Below are 21971 nucleotides of genomic sequence, written 5' to 3'. Positions count from 1 at the left end.
TGTTGAGATTTCGCCGTCTCACGGATTTTAGGGAACTACCTGCCCCTAACTGAGGTATCACCGCCTTACGGTCCTTAGGGAACTACCTGCCCCAAAGGTTGGTAGGGAACTACCTGCCCCTACTGAGGTTTTCCCGCCTCACGGTCCTTAGGGAACTACCTGCCCCAAAGGTTGGTAGGGAACTATCTGCCCCTACTGAGGTTTTCCCGCCTCACGGTCCTTAGGGAACTACCTGCCCCAAAGGTTGGTAGGGAACTACCTGCCCCTACCCCTACTGCAGTTTACTTTTTAACTGCCTTCAATTAAAGGTGTCTTTCTTTTTATAGTTCTTTTATACGTCGATTCTGACTCAACGTCTCACCAGCGATTAACCCCTAATTGTACAGGTGGTAATTAAAACATACTCACCCATCTTAGGTTAACGCTGTCCGAGAGTCTGGTTCAGAACGCACATCCCATCCTCGTCGCCAATTGATGTAAGCCCCCAAAGTGTGGACTAAGTGATATACAAAGTCGACAACACTGGCTTGATGTAAGAAAGACAGACCCAATAATTAAAGTAAAAATGGTTTATTCAGGCCTGGGGAGCTATGGCTCTTGCGTCCCAACACAAGGCTCCAACTCCACCGAATCTCTTGAGGTTCACACAATTATACAAAAATTAAGGCCCTGCCCTAAAGGCGGGGATAAGCTTATTAGCATATACAGAATTATAGTTAAATTGTAATTATAAAACCATGACATTCCATTCTTCCAGTCACTTACAAATCTCACATTTCGTTATCAGTTGGTCCTGTTACTTTCTCATGACCCCGGGCCTCAACTTTATTACTTTATGATCGTCCATTTGCTGTTGTCAGATGGCTTGGTCTTTTTAAGTATTTCTCTAAGATAGTAGATCTTTCCAAAGCGGGCAATCCGCAGACTTTCTGTCTCTCTCTCTTGAATTATTTCTACAGAGCAAAAACACTTTAGTTAGTTTAAAGAATAGAACCCTGTTGAGCTTCACACTAACAAACCCTTTAAGTGCATAGGTGTCGACTCGCGTGGCCGAACCCATATATCTCTCCCTCTTTCTAAGGGGTTGTTTTGACAGTTTTAATCCCTCAGCAGTTAACCCGTAGTCCTGTTTAAACCTTATCTGGGTTTATACAACTTTTACAGACTTCTATTGTTCAACTCAGAGCACGAATTAACCTATTCCCTCCATTTTGTATATTGGTGTTACAGATGAATCCTGGTTTGTTTTACCTTATTAAATCCAATTTTTTAATATCTTACTTCATTGGAAAATACTCTATGAGCACTTAGAGAAAGAAAGAAAGAAGGACTTGCATTTATATAGCGCCTTTCATGACCACCGGACGTCTCAAAGCGCTTTACAGCCAATGAACTACTTTTAAAGTGGAGTCACTTGTTAGATCTTATAGATCTCTGAGTTCTTGGACAAGACACCAATAGGCAGCAGCCAGTATGTTTGAGCAATAGATCAAGATTTATTAAGCATACAGCGTAATATACTTAATGTTAGGCGATAGTTTTAACGAGTAGCTCGCAGTCCTAGGTCTCTGGAACCTCTCGGACACAGATGATGTTGTCTTAAGTCTGTTCCTTTGTCCTCGCAGTACATCTGTGTGAAATTGTTCTTTGGGTATCGAGGTTTTAACCCTTTTCTTATCAAAAGTTGGTTTGGCCAGTGCCCATATATGGTCTTTAACAAAATCACCTTTTATAATTGGTTCTAATGGCCAAAATACCATTGTCACTCAGACTAAGGTTAGCATCCCGCCTTTCCAGTACTTTTCCACCAACTTTGCCATGTTCAGTGTTATCTTGTTTATAGTTTTGTTAAGCGAATTCTAAGTTCTATGCAGCATTATAATATGTTATTTAATGATTTAACCGTCACTCGCAGTCTGGGGCTGTTTGTTATCAAATCTTAGTCAAAACTGCTTTTGACTGTGCGGCTACATTTTCAACAAGTTTTCTAGTTACCCAGGAGTAATTATGGGTAATATTATTTGGTCAATGGCTACACTTGAAGTTATACATATATGATTCTCGTCTACTAAATATCTTTAAATATCAGCCTTTCGTACACACTGTTGTAATGTAGGAAACGCGGCAGCCAATTTGTGCACAGCAAGGTCCCACAAACAGCAATGTGATAATGACCAGATAATCTGTTTCTGTTATGTTGGTTGAGGGATAAATATTGGCCAGGACACCGGGGGTAACTCCCCCCTGCTCTTCTTTGAAATACCGCCAAGGGACCTTTTACATCCAGTGCTGAAAACAGCCTTCAATGTTTGAGTATTAGGGCAGTGAGAAGGGTTGGGGAGTGGGAGGACATGCCAGGGGCCTAACAGCTTAAAGTTACCTTACACCCAGTACATCTTGTCTACCATCTTGCTGTGTGCCCTGGCTTTTTTTTAAAAAAGCTTAAAACAATTAAGCACATAGGTATAATACAAATCAAGGACACTTATTCTGAATTTTTAGAAAAAGCTGCTAGTATATACCATATACATAATCCTCTAATATATATATCCTTTAGTTAAATTACATTGAGATTGAACATTATCGGGGGAATACAAATAGGCTTCTGTTTTTTCTGTAAATTGCAATTGTTTTTGTAATGAAACTTGAAGTTTCTACACACGATAGAAGTACAGGAAACTTTCTGATATCCGGCACTGACGGGACCGAGCTGGTGCCGTAACATCAAAAGTGCCGGACATACCAGAGTTAATGTTTAAACATACGGAACTGAGAAGCTCCGTGTGAATCAACAAACCCTGTTGCTTAGCAACAGCTTCAAAACAGTTGGCTGCAGCTGCAAGCATCTGTAGCTGAAGCTGTTGCTATAGCTACAGACCTTGCAGTGCTTGACTGGGGAAAAAAAAGCAACGAGAACTAAAAAAACATATAGAAAACGGCTCCTGATTTTTGCCGTTAGATCGAGTATTCCAGACATATAACCTCCGGATAAACCAGTTTTCCTGTAACACCTGGACTGGCTAACAGAATCGTCACAGACAAAGCAAATTTAAAAATTCACCCAATTTAGATTTTGGAAGAAACTCCAGCACTCCGGCCTACGCCACTTAGTTGCAAGTAGAGTATAAACTAATAGACATGGCGCAATATGGAGATTACAAAGGGACTGTAAAACTACACATTAAAGAATGAAAGAACTTGCATTTAAATAGCGCCTTTCATGACTTCAGGACATATCATAGCACGTTACAGCCAATGAAGTACTTTTTGAAGCATAGCCACTGTTGTAATGAAGGAAACGGGGCAGCCAATTTGTGCACAGCAAGCTCCCACAAACAGCATTGTGATAAAGCTGTTTTTTTTTTAGTAATGTTAATTGAGGAATAAAAATTGGCCAGGACACCGGGGAGAATTTCCCAGCTCTTCTTCGAAATAATGCCATGGGATCATTTATGTCCACTTGAGAGGGCAGATGGGGCCCTTAGTTTAACATCTCATCTGAAAGACAGCACACTCCAACAGTGCAGCACTCCCTCAGCACTGCACTTGGAGTGTCAGCCTAGATTTTTGTGCTCAAGTCTCTAGAGTGGGACTTGAACCCACAACCTTCTGACACAGCGGTGAGGGTGCTACCCACTGAGCCACAGCAATGTTCAGCCTAATTTAAAAAAATGTAAAAGTTCATAACATAAAGTTACGTTTTTCGGTAAATGCTGTGGTGTAGATTGAAAATGGTGTTATAAAACACTGGTTCAGCCTCAACTGGAGTATTGTGTCCAATTCTAGGCACCGCACTTTAGGAAGGATGTGAAGGCCTTAGTGAGGGTGCAGAAAAGATTTACAAGAATGGTTCCAGGGATGAGGGACTTCAGTTATGAGGATAGACTTGAGAAGCTGGGGTTGTTCTCCTTAGAGCAGAAAAGGTTCAGAGGAGATTTGATAGAGGTGTTGAAAATCATGAGAGGTCTAGACAGAGAGAAACTGTTCCCACTGGCGGAAGGGTCGAGAACCAGAGGACACAGATTTAAGGTGATTGGCAAAAGAACCAAAGGCGACATGAGGAAAAACTTTTTACGCAGCGAGTAGTTAGAATCTGGAATGCACTGCCTGAAAGGGTGATGGAGGCCGACGCAATCGTGGCTTTCAATAGGGAATTGGATAAGTACCTGAAGGAAAAAAATTTGCAAGGGCTATGGGGAAAGGGCGGGGGAGTGGGACTAGCTGAAGTGCTCTTGCAGAGAGCCGGCATGGGCTCGATGGGCCGAATGGCCTCCTCCTGTGCTGTAACCATTCTATGATTCTATTCTAGTTTATGTACAGTAGAATGTTGATTATCTGAATTTCCATTATCTGCATTCTAGATTACCTGTCAGAGTGTTTGCAGCTATCAGGGCCGTTGGACCTTTTACGCCAAGTCAGGAGCACAGTGGGCTGACGGAATTTATTAAAACAAAGTAAAAAAAATCTTTCAGTTTAAAATGAAATAAAGAAGTTCCTGAATATTATTTGAAGTACCCCTTGAGAAGGGATTCAGAAACTCTCAATTGCCTCCCATTTTCCATTAGCCTTCAGGGGTGGGTTCATTAGCTTACGGTTGGGGATAAGGTCCCATCCAGTATGACTCTGCTTTTGATTTTCAAATTACCTGGTCACAAGGTGAGTTTGACAACTCTGCTGAAGCTAAAGAAGCTAAATTGACTTTGGTATAATTACTACGTTATTTGCAAGGGTTCTGTTCATTCATAAATGTGAACAGCTCTGGAATGGATTTTTCATTCATTCAAAGTGCATGGAAGAACACCTCCCTGTAGACACAGTGACATTTGATCAGTCCTTTGCTATAACAGAACAAACTGCTTTGCAAAGCCTGTAGCTTATTGGACTGGATAAAGTCCCTTATATTACACTTGCTCAGGCTGCTATATCCTATTATAGCACACCTTCATCGCCTCTCTTAAATGCTTGGCAGGCTACTTCCAAGTGTTACAAATGGTAAATGCTGTTCACAGCAAATAAAAAGGGCACTTGAGAATCCGTGAGCCAACATCCCTGTGTAAATGCTGAGATCCGCCCACCGGGAAACTCTGGCACTGATCCTGCTGCAATTTTCAGGGTCGGGAAAGATTCCCCAATTTTAATAATCTGGCTCAGTAACCACACTACAAAGGGTTACGTCTGAAAGGCCGCAAAAATGTGGCGGAGACGGCCCGCTCCTAGAGGGGTGCATGTGCTGGGACCACCCCCAGGAAATTTGTGGATTGTGGCCCATCGACCCATTTTTTAAGGGATCCCAAGTAAAGACTACAAATCTTCAGGGACTAGGCCGAGCTTGGACCCATCCTGCCAGCCACCCCACCCCACACCAGTTGGATTTTGTTTCCCCCGACTGGTATGTTGTCTTTCACGGGGCATATCAGTCCGCGGGCGGATTCCCAGACTGGAGATGAGGAAACTTGTCTGAAGCGGGTGCCCAATTTTGGAGCGGACAGAGGTTTCACCCTGAACAAATCCCTGAGGAAACTGCCAGGGAAGGCCAGGTTCAGCATATCTCATTTCTGGCTCTTCCGCTGCACTCGCACTGGACTTGTGGCGGGAGTGCGGCATAAGTGCCGCCAATTTTAAACCCCGAGGTTGCCAATAAGAGTTAAAATGCAGTTTGGCCAGTTCCCAGTTCTTCTACTTCTAAAGGTGAGGGTGGCGATGTAATTAGGCCGAGGCTTAGAACTAGCCATTATGCTTCCGGAAGCTATCTGGAGAAACTGAATGCTGGCAAATAATGTGAGGGTCTGGCGGTTAATTTTGTCCTATTTACTGGTCAGAGTCCTGCTCTGAATCCATGTGTAGCTGAGACCCACCTGAAATGAGAAAGAAAGATGTACGTGTGGACTGTATAACCAAGGGCATTTGCACTTGATACAACAAGGATGTGGGACCGAGAAAAATGCCAGTTAAAGTGTTACAATGTGTTAACCTCTGATTATTCTGACTTTGGTTTTTTGTTCAACTACAGATCATTCGGGGGCGATAGATGTGGGGGAACCATTAAAAAATTCAGTCAGAAGTGACTCAGCAGTCATTGGAGGTAAGGGTGTGAACTGGCTTTGAGACTATTATATTATAATCTTTTAGATTTGAAATCCTTGTTTTCAAATCCTTCCATGACCTCGCCCCTCCCTATCTCTATAACCTCCTCCAGCCCTACAACCCTCCGAGATCTCTGCACTCCTCCAATCCTGGCCTCTTGCATATCACTGATTTTCATTGATCCACCTTTGGCGGCCGTGTCCTCAGCTGCCTAGTACCCAAGCTCTGGAATTCATTCCCTGTGCCTCTCCGCCTCTCTACCTCTCCCTCCTCCTTCAAGACGCTCCTTAAAACCTACCTCTTTGACCAAGCTTTTGGTCATCTGCCCTAATTTCTCCTCATGTGGCTCGGTGTCAAATGTTGTTTGATAATCGTTCCTGTGAAGAACCTTGGGATGTTTTATTACGTCAAAGGCATTGGCCCAGAAATTCGGGTCGGGGGCTTCCCGCGGGTGCAAGCCCCCGACCTACACTTACCTAGCGCGCCGGCAGTTGACCTCTTGGCCTGCGTGGAATTCCTCTCCGAGGCCTGTCCCAGAGGCCGGCGCGCTATGCTGGCGTGTCCCAGGGGCGTAGTGAGTGCGATGCGTCCCCTGGGATCACGTGAGCAACAGGCAGCCAATCGGAGCAGGGAATGCTCCATTCATAAGTCTTGACAGACAGACCTGTCAAAACGGATAAATGCTGAGGCTGTAAAACTGTACTTTACCTTCAAATAAATTTTAAACAAACATCACACTTTGTAAATAAACTATAAATGACATTAAATAACTATTTTAAACAAAAATTTAAATTTTTGAAAAAAATAATTTTATTAAAAAACGGGGCTAAAAATAAACTTACCTTGCTTTAAAGTATTTAAAAGTAAAAAACCTGTGGAAAAAATGTTTTAATTTTAAACAATTGACCACTTACCTTTGAAAATGAAGTCCTTACGGCTGCTTTTTACATTTCTAAAATGTACAGACTTACCCGCACGTTAAAACCTGTAAAAAAAAAAGGAAGTTCAACGTGCACGCGCAGACTCCCGCGCGCACGCGTTCGACCTCTGAACCCCTTGGTTCAGAGGATCGGAAATGCCGGTTTCCCGCGCATGCGTAGTGCATGCAAGATTCCGGCACTTCCATCGGGTCCACGCGTGAGTACTCCGTCCGTACTCACGCGCTGGGACCCGAATTTCTGGGCCATTGTATAAATACAAGTTGCTGTTGCTGTTGAAAGTTGGTGTAAGCCAAATATTTTTAAAACCAGGATGCATTTACACATCTAGATAACTGTGTAAAGATGAGCCGAGTGACTCAATAAGAATGTTTTAAATTTTTTTTTTTAATATTTGTTCTTGGGAAGTGGGCAACGCTGGCAAGGCTGTATTGTCAAACCTAGTTGCCCTGAAAAGGTGGCGGTGGGCCCTCTGCTTGAATCGCTGCAATCCTTGTGGCGATGGTGCTCCCACATTAGTGTTAGGTAGGCATTTGAGCTGTTTTATCATCAGGGAACATGATTACAGTAGGCAATTATGAAGAGTTGATTTTGTATAATTAACAGACAAAGACATCTAAACTGAATTGAAGTGCTTTAAGATCTGCTGTTGAAAGTTTTAAAGGAAAATTACTAATTTTTAGTATGGATAATGCAGGTCAACTTGAAGTTAAATAGTATATTTTTATACTGTTTATAAAGACTGGTACATATTTTGGGTCTGCACTAGACATTCCCTCAGGTTTAGTGTCACCGCTCACTCCCATAATCCTTTCTGCTCATGAAAGCATTGGCATTGCTATGACACCATACACTCGAGGGAAACTGTAACTCAATTAACTCTGTGTGTCCTGTCCAGTTGATGCCTCCCTTCCCACAGTAGAAGTGACAAAGGTGTTGCTCTTTGCAAACATTTGCTTGTTACATGTGTTGCACTGAAGACTGCTTGATATGGCTGATGTCTCCTGGCGTGACTTGGAAGGATTCAATAGCCTGAAATCTTCATGCTGTGGTTAACCTTCACTCCTACCGGAGCCGTCCTTGATCCGGGCGTTGTGTGCAGATCACATTGGAGCAGATGACACAGTCAAGTCGTGTGAAAGGTTGTCTCTGTCATATCCAGGCATATGTGGGGGGGCCTCGGAACAGTGATGCACATGGCCAAAAGGCCCCAGGGGTTGTTGCAGCTGCATTTCTTGGCCCCTTACAAGTTCTGCTGCCACATCTCAATGTACAGCACATTCAGACCCCCAAGAAATAAAGACTGGCATTTAGGCAGCTTTTTTCATGGCCTCAGGACATCCCACAGGGCTTCACAGCCAGTGAAGTACTTTTGAGGTGCAGTCACTCGGTTTAACATCTCATCTGAAAGACGGCACCTCCGGCAGTGCAGCACTCCCTCAGCACTGCACTGGAGTGTCAGCCCGGGTCATGTGCTCAAGTCTCTGGAGTGGGATTTGAACCCACAACCTTCTGACTCAGAGGCACGACTGCTACCATGGCTCAAAGATGCAAAAACGGAGGACCCAGGGAAACTAACTAACAGAAATCACCATGTGCCTTTAAGTGGCCTGCCTGAGTTAGCCAGGTCTCGGGACTTTCCCTGTGCACAGATTTTGTGGGCAAGCACAACATTGTCAGTGAATCCTCGCCTACAATTGCTGTGGGACCTTTACCAGTCTCATTTACATATCAAAATGAACATGAACGTGCGTGTAGCGTGGTAAAAACCTTTGGCCCCAAATCATCCCTTGGGTGAACCGGGCGTCATGCGAATCGGGTTACGCGAGGTCGGGTTCCCGACTTCTTGATCCACGGCCCGCGAAGCCCCATGCTTCCGGCGAGACTTCATGCAAACGAGGCTATTTATGCTAATGATGCTTGCATAAAGAAAAGGAGAATGGTATTAATAAAAGCAAAATAAAAAGTATGGGTCGCCAAATTTGATCAGCAAATTAAGTTGTCAGCTCCAGGTTAACTTACAGTTTGCATGGACATTGTTTTGTGGATCATGGTTGTGCGCAATGGAAAATCTAGGGGGGATACTGTTCATACAAACATACTCCCCCATCTCTCACTTATAAAGACTAAGAGAGCTTCCTGCTACAAGGTATCTTTATTTAAGTAATCTATGTGGCCACTATTTTGAGCCTCTGCCCTCTTGCTGAGCCGTTTTTCTTAAGATGCATTAAGGGAGCAATCTGCGCACACCTGGAGCATCTGCATTGATTTTGATAGGAAGCGGTGCTTTGTACAAGCCTGGAAACCAATCCAGGGGTTCCTGACCCTGGAAATGCCAGTGCAGCGTGAGAATCCCCAGTGCCTCACTTGTACTGGCACTTCCGCCAGCAGGTGTTGCAGGCTGCTCCAGAGTGCCAGCTCCTATAAAAAATCACTCCAGCATTTTAAGAGAACACACTAGTCAACCTCCTCACCCGCCCACCGCCCACCCCCCGCATCCCCTCTCAAACTTACGCCACGAGAGCAGCTGAAAAGGACATATCTCCCATGAATCTAAAAACACACTGCATTCATCAATGTTCCTCCTAGCACACGGGAGACGTCCTTGATGAGAGAGAGAGAGAGAGAGAGAAAGACGAGGGAATATCTCTTGCGGAAAATATTCCCCCTTGGCCTTTCGTTCTCCTTTAAAATATTTTGCGCATTTAAACATTATTTTGAAAAATAATGGGGGTGACCATAAATGGATGAACTTCATGCCATACGTCAGCAAGGGTCACTTTCTCTCAGTAGCCATTGATAGAGTGACTCATCAAGCCAAAGCTGCCTTAGCGTACTGCGCTCCTAGGCCTAGAAATTGGGTTGGGGCGCCAAAGTGGCGCCAAAGTCACCTGAGCGCAGGATTTAGCGCAGCGATCGGAGCATTAGCGATCGCCGGATATTCAGTTGAAGTGCCCCTAGAGGGAGACGGGGCGAGCCTCGAGGCGCTCCACGTCCCTCTTAGGGCGCTGAAACTGAATATTGCAGGGCAACGTACCGCAGCGCCACACGCTGCGGCACGGCACGCTGCGGTACTGCAGGCCTTCCTCCCCCTGCCGGCGCAGTAAGGCCCCGTGAACCGGGCGCGGGTAGCGAACGGCGCTACAGCGGCGTTCGCTACCAAATATCGGGATCGGGGCACGAATGGGGCGCTGCGCACACCGATGACATCATCGGTGGTGGCGCAGCGCAACAGGCTAACGCCACCAATAGCGCACCTGCTGAATATCGCGGGAGGCGCAGCCAGTGGTGCTACAGCCACTGACTGCCTCTTTAGGCGCTAACAGGTGGTGCTACTCACCCAATTTCTCTTTCCCATGTTACAACAGTGACTACACTTCAGAAAGTACTTCATTGGCTGTAAAGCACTTTGGGATGTCCGGTGGTCATGAAAGGTGCCATATATAAATGCAAGTCTGTCTTTCATTTTTTCTTATCTACTCATCCTTTGGCCGCCTTTATTATGCTGGCCTGATGTCTCTCGGTAGTTTATTTTCCAATAAAGCACCGCTTACCATGATTTATACTATAGGGACAGTTCCACAATCCTGTGCTTCCAGGAGAGTTCCACACTTGCATGGAGTGTGGGTCAGAGGCAAGACTGCAACGATGTAGGCCTGAATCTCTGCTTGGGGTCTTTCCCTAACAGTAGCGTCTGATGCTATTACCATCCCATTTTGGACAGGACAGCCCTTCTTTTTGAATGAGCAGTATAGAAACATTCATAATATAAAACAGCTCCGAAAGTATTGTTTTTAAAATGATGTCCGTTGGCTCCCCCTCTTCTCTGTCCAATGACGTAGAGACATTGGTGGAAAAATTCAGTTGGTTGCACCTCCCGTTAGCACCTTAAGAGGGCGCTAACGGGACACAAAGCAACTAGCGCCCGGGCGCGGCACTGCCCACGCCTCCCGCAAAATTCAGCGGGAGGTTAGTGGTGGCGCTAACCAGTAGCGCCCTGCGGCGCTGCACCGCTGGCGATGACGTCATTGGCATGCGCAGCACCCCGCTCACACCCCGGCCACGATCTTCGGGAGCGCCCCCTGACTTACCGCCGGACGCTATGTCCGACGGGGTCAGGGGGGCGCACCTGCAGCCGGGGAGGCGCAATTTAAAGTCGAGGTGTGGGGCGGCCATTTTTGTTGCTGGCCACCTGCCAGCACCTGCCTGCGCTCCCGTCTCAGACCTCCTGAAACGCCCCCCCGCTCCCCCCGTGGAGTGCTGGCTGCACTCAAGGAGCCCGGCACTTCTCTTGAGTGCCGGGCTCTTTTGCCTGCACTCCTGATCCCCAGGGGCCCAGCTGGGCCCCAGGTTGCGCTGCACAAGGCCCCTCCCCTTTAAGAAGGGGAGGAAGGCCTGCAATACCGCGGCGTGACGAGCCGCAGTGTGTGGCGCTGCAGCACATAACTCCGCAATATTGACTCACAGTGCCCCAAGAGGGATGCGGGGCACTTCCAGTAGCGCCCCGCTTCCCTCTTGGGGCGCAACCACTCAATTTCTGGCGCGGGGACGCTAATTTTTCTGGGGCGCTACTTTTAGCGCCCCGGCGAAGTTACTCAATTTTTAGCCCATTAGATATTAAGGTTACTCAGGCTTTCATTGAGTATTCATCAGCAAAGATTCACCACGAATTAAACCATGATCTGGCCCCTTGCGCTGCTTCTATTCTTTGTCCATTAAGCTTTCATCTGAGCAAAAGTTGGCAGCATGTATTTAGACCAATGTGCAATTTGTCCTTTTGTAGATCCCATACCTTACTGCACATCATGCTGTAACACCAACATATGGGCTGGAATTTTCCCGTTGCCACTCGTGTGGGTTTGGGGGTGGGTCGGCAGTAAAAATGCCAGAAATAGCGAGCGCGCCGGGAACCCGCCCTCATCCCGCTGCCTCGAGCATTTAACTCGGGCGGCTTTGAAGCCGCAACACAGATCCGATCCACAGAGGCGGGCGACCTCATTGAAATCATTAAATGCTTGGGCCTAGAAATTCAGTGCCCTTAGCGCCGATTTTGCGGCGCTAGAGGGCCTAGCGCTGCAATTGGCGCCGGCGCCTAAATTGCCTGGGGCCCTTCCGCCGCAGTAGACCGGTAGCGCTGCGCCGGCACCGATGACGTCATCGGTGTGCGCAGCGTCCCGGTTGCCATGCCGACGGGCCCCAGCGCCGAAATTCAGTTGCGGCCGCCTCGCCCGTGGCAGCCGCAACTAAGACTCTGGCAACAGAGCCCAACATGTTTTTGCGCCGGCGCATTAAAGGCCCCGCGGCGGCCGGCCGCTTTCCCGCCGGCCGCCTGGCCGCAGCTCCCTCCCCAGACTTCCCCCCCCGGAACAGAAGCAAGCCCGGCACTTGTCCGAGGTGCCGGGCTCATTTTTAAAAAGATTTTCGCGGGCCGCGGCCGGGTGCAGGCAGCTCCTCCTTAAGGGAAGGAGGAGGCCTGCACTTCCCGAACCTGCCGCACCACAGCGGGCGCCGCAGCGCCGGAATAGCGCCGAAATTCAGCGCGTTGCGCCAGTTTTCAGGCGCAAACAGCTCTCAGCAGCGCCGGCATCCGTTTGGGCGCAGAACTATTGAATTTTGGGCCCGACCAGCGCGACTTAGCTCCGGCACTAACTTCCGGCGCTAAAGCCCTGGCTGCGCCAAAACTCAATTTCTAGGCCTTGGTGTGAGACCTTTAAGAGTGATTTTAACGCCAGATTCTGAGTTTTCCTGCAAGAGCACGGGATTCACGGAGGTCGGGTGCCTCGCCTGTGAAGGGGAGGTGGAAGCTCAGTGGCCATTGACGAATTCATTCATTGACAGCTGGGAAAAGCACATAAATACTGCAACATTACACCTCATTACTTGCCTCATGGGAAGGCTCTTGCTCATTCCATTTTGTCCTGTGCCCTCCGGCGAGGAGTCTCCACTGCTGTCCCTGTCAACACCACCTGCTGTTGCTCACTTGTGAATTGTAAGACACCAGGTGACAACCCTACTCTATGGCGCAAAGGACTCACCGAGGTGTGCGTATCTGTGCTGATGCTGGGTGCGCTTGGGTCTGCTGACGCTGCACCCTTAGAGGCTGGAGGTTCCTCTGAGGAGTTGTCTTCCTCCTCCTGCTGGACAGTGGTGGGGGGGGGCGGCGTTGGGGGCAGTAAATGGACCTGTGGGAAGTAAAGAGATGAATTAGAAGTGTTATAATAAGAATGGGTAACGTTGCCATTATGCACATGATGACATTTCACTGGCTGCTGACATCAATCACCATATGAGTGACTGTTGTATGCCATGTGGCTTTATGAGATGTGATTCTGTCACCAGGTTGCTGGGTTGCCCCCTCTCTCCATCTCCCACTGCCAGAGTCTCATGAGCTCACGAGATCTCCAGAGCTCCCTCCTCTACTGCTGTTAGGTGTGCGAAGATTGGCGGGCCACCTCCGGTTCTCTCCCTCTTTCTGTTGTTCAGGGCTCTTTTTTCCTACAAGGAGCGAAAGAAGAAAAGTTTGAATGAGAGTGATGAAATGAGTGTAAGGAATGGATGGGCTTCCTCTGTAGAGGGTGACTATGAGGAACTGGGATGCCAATGCCAAATGGCCTCCTTCTGTGGTGTTACTTGCTTGTTTAGTCAGATGGGGATGTGAGTATGTACATAGAGAGAGAGGGATGGGTGGACCTGGAAGGTAGATTGGTGTGAGGAATGATGTGCAGGAGTAGGCTTGGGAAGGCAGAGCAATGGGGATGTGGTGACAAGCGCATCAGGATGAAGGTGAGTGTGGCATTGCACTTAACTTTCCTGACCTCATCAGATCATTGAATCTCTTCCTGCACTGGATCTAGGTCCTCCTCACGACGTCCCTGCTGCTGACCTCCTCTGCTATTTCCAGCCAGGCTATTTTGGTCTCTTGGGGAGGTCTCTTGCGCCCATCTGCTGGGAAGAGGACCTCCCTGCGTGCTCTTACTGCCTCGACCAGAATATACAGCGAGGCATCTGTAAAGCGGGGTGCAGCCCTCTGCCTTTGGGTATTCATATTTTTCACTTAGCACAATAACTCCAACCTTTCCAATGCTCCTTCCACACTCCTTTACCAACCTTCAAATGTGTTGTGTGCGAGGCTGCTTTAAATACGGGTGCTGGAAATGAGTTACCGATGACGTCATCAGACCCGCACCCTATAATAGGGCCGGGAAATGAGCATGGCTGGTTTAATTGGGGCTGTTACGCTAAAGCCGCCCTGAAGAGCAGGCTGATCAATACATCGCATTCCCGACCCGCTACACGGCCCGTGCGCACTCGACCCGGCTCAGAAGGGAAAATTCCGGCCATAATGTCCCTGTCCCATGAAACCATCACCCAGGTGGTTGCCTGAGATTGGACACACTAGGCAGTATTTTCATTGGGCCGTGGAGGCGGGATTGGAGGCATGTGGGGGGGTTAAAATCTCGAAATCAGGGGGGGGGCACAAAACCATTCTGCCCCCAGCCCACCTCCATGCCAGTTTCAAAGGAGGCAGATACCCGACCCGCACTGGGACCCGCCTCCCCGAGGCGGGAAGGGGTTTAGTGCCAATTAACTGCCTGTTAACAGGTAGTTAACAGGCAGTTTTTAGCCTAATCCCTATTTTATTCCTGAAGTGTGGGATTCACGATGGCTCCAAACCACGGCAAGTTAGCGAGGCAGACCGTCGGGCTGAAGGGCTTGGAGGGTTCGAGATGTTCGTTGTTCAGGTGAGTGATGGGTGCATGAGTGCAGAGGTAAGTGTGTTTGGTGTGTGTAAAGTGTTTAAAGAAGTTTTACTTACCTTTACTTACCTTTACAGGTCTCGGGAGTCCCTCATCTCACCGGCACAGAAAGCAGAATGGCTGCGAGCTGTCAAAAGTTGCAGCATTCAGCTTTCTGTTCTGGAGAGATCTCTAAATCAGCCTGAGAGGAAGGAATTAACTTGGAGTACAGATTGTCAGTGTTTGACAGCTTCAAAGAGCTGTTAAACGCTGATATTTCATCTGTCAAAAGCTCTTGACAGATGAAATGTCAATCTGTGATGTCACCTGTTGCCGGGTGGCCCTTAATTGGCCTGCTGAGCCCACTGGGCAGGCTCAACAAGGTCAGTCAAGTCAAAATCGTGTGGGTTGGCCACAACTCGATGGAGGCGGGACTATAACCCCGAAAGTTGTAGTCCCGCCTCCTACCCGCCTCCTCAATAAAAATCCAGCCCACTGAGTCAAGGTGATTTTTGGGGTGGGAGGACAAAGGATGATTGGGTGGCACAATGGATTCATGTATCTCTGTTACTTGGATTTAATTATAGAACACACAATTAGGATGAAAGTACCTGTATATCTCTGCCGTCTGTGTCGGCCATATGAGAAATGAGTTTCATTCATTTCAAACCAGTTCATGGTTGGCATGAGTTGATCATTTTCTCTCTGCCACTGATGATTCTTCTCCTGCTTCCGCTGCCCCTTCAACTGCTGGTGGCCCTCCCATTGCCAGGTGCAGCTATTGCTTCTCCTGTTGTTAATCCCTCTCCTCTCCTGCTGGCTCTCCTGATGATTCCATTCCTCCCGCCCTTGAACCTGAGGGATCAGGACTCCTTCATTTATGCTGTTAGTGGCTGCTGATGGTGGTTGTTTTCTGATTGGCTTTCTACAAACTGATTGATGTTTGTGGCTGGCTGGCTGTTTCTTCTAGTCCTACAACAACAACAACACGCACTTATACAGCACCTAAACGGTAGAGTGTTCCTGGGGCGGGTTAGCGTTGAGAGTAACGGCAAGCCAAGGTGGGGCGGGAATGCAGGAGAAGGTGAAAGTAACTTGATGTCTACAACAGCAACAACAACTTGTATTTATATAGCGCCTTTTAACATAGTAAAATGTCCCAAGGCGCTTCACAGGAACGTTATCAAACAAAATTTGACACCGAGCCACATAAGAAGATATTAGGACAGATGACCAAAAGATTGGTCAAAGAGGTAGATTTTAAGGAGCGTTTTAACGGAGGAAAGAGAGGTAGCGAGGCGGCGAGATTGAAAGAGGGAATTTTAGAGAAAAAGTGTGATCATTAGTTTAAGATCACTTTTGGGTGATTGAATCTGGATGGTTTCAGTACATTAATTGACTGCCAACTATTCACATCAGTTTTCCCTTTCTCTTTATGTATAAATTCTGTGGTAAATAAATTATTTGTAAAAAAAAATCAATTCCATTTATTTGGAGGTTAATAACCTCGAACAATCTGGATCATAAATTCACATGCATAAACCATGAGCATGATAAGTGTTAAATGACATGTTGATACACAACAATTATTTGCAGACTGCAAGTGCCCATTTTAGAATTTGCCTTCGTTAACATTATTGTTATATTTCCCGGGTTACTTCAGTTCACTAAAAAAAAATGACTTGTTCTCAGAACTGAGCAATGGGACCATGGCGATGGAGCGAGAGGTTATTTCACTTGTAAAACTTAAAAATCATTAATGATCAATTGTTTTGATCTGTCTTCCATCTACTAAATCTGAAATTGTCTCTGAAGAGGTTGAAGGCAGTGGTTTAGCTCTGTGTACCAATTAGTTCTCAAGCCTGAGGCTGTATTGAGGTACATACGGAGATATTAGGGTAGATGACCTAATGCTTAGTCAAAGATGTAGGTTTTAAGGACTGTGTTAAAAGAGGAAAGAGAGGTAGCGAGACGGAGAGCTTTGGGGGGCTCATCTGCTGCTGAAATCCTCATCCATGCCTTTGTTACCTCTAGACTTGACTATTCCAACGCACTCCTGGCTGGCCTCCCACATTCCACCCTACGTAAACTTGAGGTCATCCAAAACTCAGCTGCCCGTGTCCTAAACCGCATTAAGTCCCATTCGCCCATCACCCCTGTGCTCGCTGACTTACATTGGCTTCCCGTTAAGCAGCGCCTCGATTTCAAAATTCTCATCCTTGTTTTTAAATCCCTCCATGGCCTCGCCCCTCTCTATCCCTGTAATCTCCTTCCGCCCCACAACCCCCCGAGATATCTGGGCTCCTCTAATTCTGCCCTCTTGAGCAGCCCTGATTATAATCACTCAACCATTGGTGGCGGTGCCTTCTGTTGCCTAGGCCCTGAGCTCCGGAATTCCCTGCCTAAACCTCTCTGCCCCGCTACCTCTCTTTCCTCCTTTAAGACGCTCCTTAAAACCTACCTCTTTGACCAAGCTTTTGGTCACCTGTCCTAATTTATCCTTCTGTGGATCGATGTCAAATTTTTTTGTCTTACAATACTCCCTGTGCAGCGCCTTGGGATGTTTTACTACGTTAAAGGCGCTAAATAAATACAAGTTGTTGTTGTTAAGGGAATTCCAGAGCTTAGGGCCTCGGAAGCTGAAGGCACTGTCGCCAAAATCGGGGCTGCGCTGTAGGCCAGAATTGGAGGAACGCAGATATCTTGGCGGGTTATAGGCAATGTTTCCTTTAAGCTACACCGCACGGCCAAGCAGCTCTCCGAAGGTCCTGCGCAACTGGTGAGCTGGCTCTTAAATAGAAAAACCGTGCACGCGCAGAATTGTGAATGGCCCACGCAGCGCGCTAAAGGGGCCGCGTGGGCCAAAAAGAAAATTAGAGGGAGCATTGGTTGTAGGGGCTGGAGGAGGTTACAGAGTTAGGGAGGGGGGGCGAGACTATGGAGGGATATGAAAACCAGGATGAGAATTTTAAAATCGAGGCGTTGCTGAACCGGGAGCCAGTGTAGTTCAGCGAGCACAGGGGTGATTGGGTCACGCTGTTGGCTGATGGCTGGCTGGCTGATTGTAGGTTGGCTGGTTTCTGGTGCTGGCTGGTTGGCATCTACTGGCCTGTTACTGGGAGGCTGCTTGTGACTGACTGATCTTGTGCCAGGTGTACTTTCGCATGCCGGCTGTTGTCTAGCTAGCTGGCTGCAAGCTGTAAAAATGGCCAATCTACATGTAGAGGAGTGTTCTCTTCATTTTAATGTTATACTATATTTTTGTGTTCCAGGAAGTAGTATATGCATCATAAAACAGATAAACAGCCTACTCCAAAAGAAACTGGGAAATGCACCAAATATAGTATGAAAAAATCTGCATTTTCAGGAAGAAAAGTCCCTCTCCCCCACAAAAGATGAATCTTCTGTAGGATGTACACTTTTCCCACTTCTAACATTGCCTTTACACCACCTCCTGAGGGTATTTGATGCTTGGGGAAAAAAGTGGTAAAAAATGTTCTCAGAGCTAGCATACTTAATTTTCAGCTAGATATGGCCAAAATATGTTTTAGTATTGCGTACATTATTACTTATCCCATTACTTGATTGGCTGCTTGTATTACTTTAGGAACACAGGACAGAGGAACAGAAGTTGGCCATTCAACCCCTCTAGCCTGTTCCGCCATTCAATGAGATCATGGCTGATCTGCGATCTAACTCCGTCTTTGGCCCATATCCCTTAATTCCTTTGGTTAACAGAAAGTTATCGATCCCCGATTTTAAATTAACAATTGATCGATCATCAATTGCCATTTGTGGAAAAGAGTTCCAAACTTCTACCACCCTTTGTACCTAATTTCACTCCTGAACGGTCTGGCTCTAATTTTTAGATTATGACCCCTAGTCCTAGAATCCCCAACCAGCAGAAATAATCTCTCCCTATCTACCCTATCTGTTCCCCTTAATATCCTGAAAACTTCGATCAGATCTCCCTTTAACCTTCTAAATTCTAGGGAATAAAACCCTAATTTGAGTAATCTCTCCTCGTAACTTAACCCTTGAAGTCTAGGTATCATTCTGGTAACAACAGAACATGCTGGAAAAACTCAGCAGGCCAGGCAACATCGGTGGAGAGAGAAATAGAGTCAACGTTTCAGGTCGAAACCCTTCGTCAGGACTGAGAAAAAAAGGCAGGAAATGAAACAGATTAAAAGGCAGTTTGGGGGCTGGGAAATGGGGGAGGGGATGAAAGAACAAAAGGGAAGGTCTGTGGGCGGTGAAGAGACATTAAGATGTATTCAAGGTGAGACGAGATGGTAATAGGACAGGTAAAGAGACAAAAGATGGCTCTAGATGAAGTGTGAAATGCACTGGCAGAGTGAGAGACAGCTGCCATGTGGGAGAGAAAAAAAGGGAAAAGGCACAAACCAAAGGTGTGGATAAAAACTATATTAAAATGTAATAGGGGCCGAGGTTATGATCTGAAATTGTTGAACTTGATATTGAGTCCGGAAGGCTGTAAAGTGCCTAATCGGAAGGTGAGGTGCTGTTCCTCGAGCTTACTCTGAGCTTCTGTGGAACAATGCAAGAGGCCGCCATTTCCCAGCCCCTAAACTGGCCTTTTAATCTGTTTCATTCCCTGCCTTTTTTCTCAGTTCTGAAGAAGGGTTTCGACCTGAAGCGTTAACTCTATTTCTCTCTCCATGGATGTTGCCTGGCCTGCTGAGTTTTTCCAGCGTTTTCTGTTGTTATTTCGGATTTCCAGCATCCGCAGTATTTTGCTATCATTCTGGTGAACCTGCCCTGCACTCCCTCCAAGGCCAATATATCCTTCCTAAGGTGTGGTGCCCAGAACTGCTCACAACTGCTCACATTACATTGGGACTGAAACTTCTGCTGCTATATCTGCTCCTCGCTTAGCTTTGCAACTTCAGTTCTTTCTTCTTATCCACAGGCGTGATAGCGGTGGTGATCTTTGTCATCCTCTGTACTGTCGCTGTGACAGGCCGCTTGTTGTACAGGCACAAAGGCACGTACCGCACCAACGAAACAAAGGGGGCAGAATACGGCGAGAACGCAGACGCCGCACTGAAGAACAACGCCAATTACCAGGACTCCATCAGTGAAGGCAAGAAGGAGTATTTCATCTGACAGCGATACGGGCCCTCCTCATTACTACAGTTACAGCAGCAGATTAATAACACCAACAGCCGGGACTCGCCGTCTGTGCTATGAGCTAGCTCCAGACTCTCGCAGACTAAATGGCCAACAGTTAGCTCAAAGTACTGTACACCGGCATATAACCGGTTTACATGGCGGGACGGGGCAGAATTTATTGTTTCCTGTTAACTGTGGGTGAGCTCAGGGGGGCAGAAATGCAAATTTTATAGAACTTAAAAAGGATTTAGAAGCAGCTATTGGAAGGTGAAATCTTTCACTAAAATTGTTCCGAAGCAGATAGCCTATTTATTTCAGTATTTTAATCAAAAGCGGACTGGAGAAAAATAGTGCAAATTTCCACCTAAGTAGTTGAGTGGCATACAAAGAAACTCAAACTAAATCAGAGCCTTCAGAGATCCTGATCGTTGGAATTTCGATGTTGATTAAACGAATACAATTTTTGATAGAAAGCACCTCTTTTTATTCAGTGATCTGCTCCGATCGTTCCATGTAAGAAGGGTCCATTGATTTCTTCCTGCTGCGTTCAAGTTAGTATTGTAACAACGTCCTTGCGGATTCCCTGCATGCCTGTAATTGTACAGGGATACACCAGGAGAAATTGGACTACAGTTAGCGCTATAGACAGAAAGGTGGTCACATTTTGACCTGATAACCAGTTAAAACGAAAGAAGCTCATACTACCGACTTTGCAAACTGTGCCTGGTGTGTCGTGACCATAACATCAGCAAGCAAACATTGGACGTGAACACGCTCTGTTCTGCACGTGTTCCATACACAGCACGACTAACTATCTTAAGACCACAGAGCGTTAACCGCAGACCACCGCTTGGATCAAGTAAAACCAAATTGTGTATCGGCTGTCTCAGCCCAGTTTCCGTAACACAAAACTGCCCCATTCCAATTCTAATTGGCACTGAACTAGCAATCTCATTCAGAGAGACCGCAGTATGGGAATTTAAAAACAAATCTCACTGGCGCAGGAAGGGGCTGCTTCACACACTGCTGGTGCAGAGTGGAGGGAACTTGATCCTAGACCCAACGATCCTATACCTGAGTTGAAAGTGCTTGATGCTAATACTGGATGTTCCCTTCCCCAAATACTAACATCTTGCAAATAAATGTGATATCAGTTATAAAAAATGTGATTGTTAACAATATGGTCAGGACATACCACGTACACTCTGAATAGATCATTTTCTATTTAAACTCTTTCATTATAATATATAACCTGCCCTTTATTATACAGTTCATCTTTGTTTGATAAATACTATCTCTGACATTTAAAGTCAACAATAGACTAATTTATAAGAATCAAAACCTTTTTCATTTCTAGAATGTGGCTGAAGTGCTATGAAGCTGAATTTAAACTGACTGCTGCAGCCTTACATATATTTATAAAAGTGCTTTGTAAAGTCTTGTTACGTGTTCTGAATTCTTGGAGTACCTCCTTGTGTGAAGATTTCACAGCTCTTTTGTAAAAAAAATGGAACATCCTAAGTCATGTTAATACTAACAATGGATTGAAAGTGGTCAAATGTAATTTCAGACAGTGGTTGTCCTCATCCTTGTATTTTACATCTACAAGAAATCTCTTACATTTCCGATTAAAGTAATACAATGGAAACTAACAATATGACATCAATAACCTTTTCAGTAATGGAATTTCCTTTTCATTTCTACTGGGTCTTGCCCAGAGGTCCAAGCATGCAATGGGTCAACGGAACTTGTTCAATTGATTAATGAGATAGTTTATTTGAAATTAAACCAACCTTTGCAGAAAATTGTATTCTTGTGACAGTCTTAAATGCTACACTGGCTCGCTAACTCCATGCCCAGTTAAACTTGTTGGAAACGGGATTTTGACTCACATCAAAATCCAAAATGGTGAGCCCATTGTATTTAATCAAAAGTTATTGGTAGCTTGGGAGTGTTTTAACCACTCAGGGTGGATGCTAAGAACCGACAGATAGAAAGAAAATAAAGACTTGCATTTATATAGTGCCTTTTATGTCCTCAGGACATCTCAAAGCACTTTACAGCCAGTGAAATACTT

General features: G+C 46.3%; 1 protein-coding gene across 1 annotated transcript in view; it reads left to right on the top strand.

Annotated features, from left to right (window-relative positions):
* The window catches only part of LOC147120680 (contactin-associated protein-like 5), a 467625-nt gene extending 445949 nt beyond the window's left edge, over window positions 1-21676 (top strand). Inside the window, exons 9-10 of the mRNA XM_085984243.1 lie at window positions 6011-6082; window positions 19692-21676. Coding sequence (XP_085840369.1) covers window positions 6011-6082; window positions 19692-19888 — 269 coding nt within the window. The 3' untranslated portion in view covers window positions 19889-21676. The remainder of the gene's footprint in view (window positions 1-6010; window positions 6083-19691) is intronic.
* The last annotated feature ends 295 nt before the right edge of the window (window positions 21677-21971 follow it).

This window comes from Somniosus microcephalus, chromosome 4 (genome assembly GCF_052327205.1).
Source record: "Somniosus microcephalus isolate GS21.2 chromosome 4, FLI_Smic_1.0, whole genome shotgun sequence".
Taxonomy (NCBI): Eukaryota; Metazoa; Chordata; class Chondrichthyes; order Squaliformes; family Somniosidae; genus Somniosus; species Somniosus microcephalus.
The sequence above is the reverse complement of the archived record's forward strand: the minus strand, read 5'-3'. Positions and strand labels throughout refer to the sequence as shown.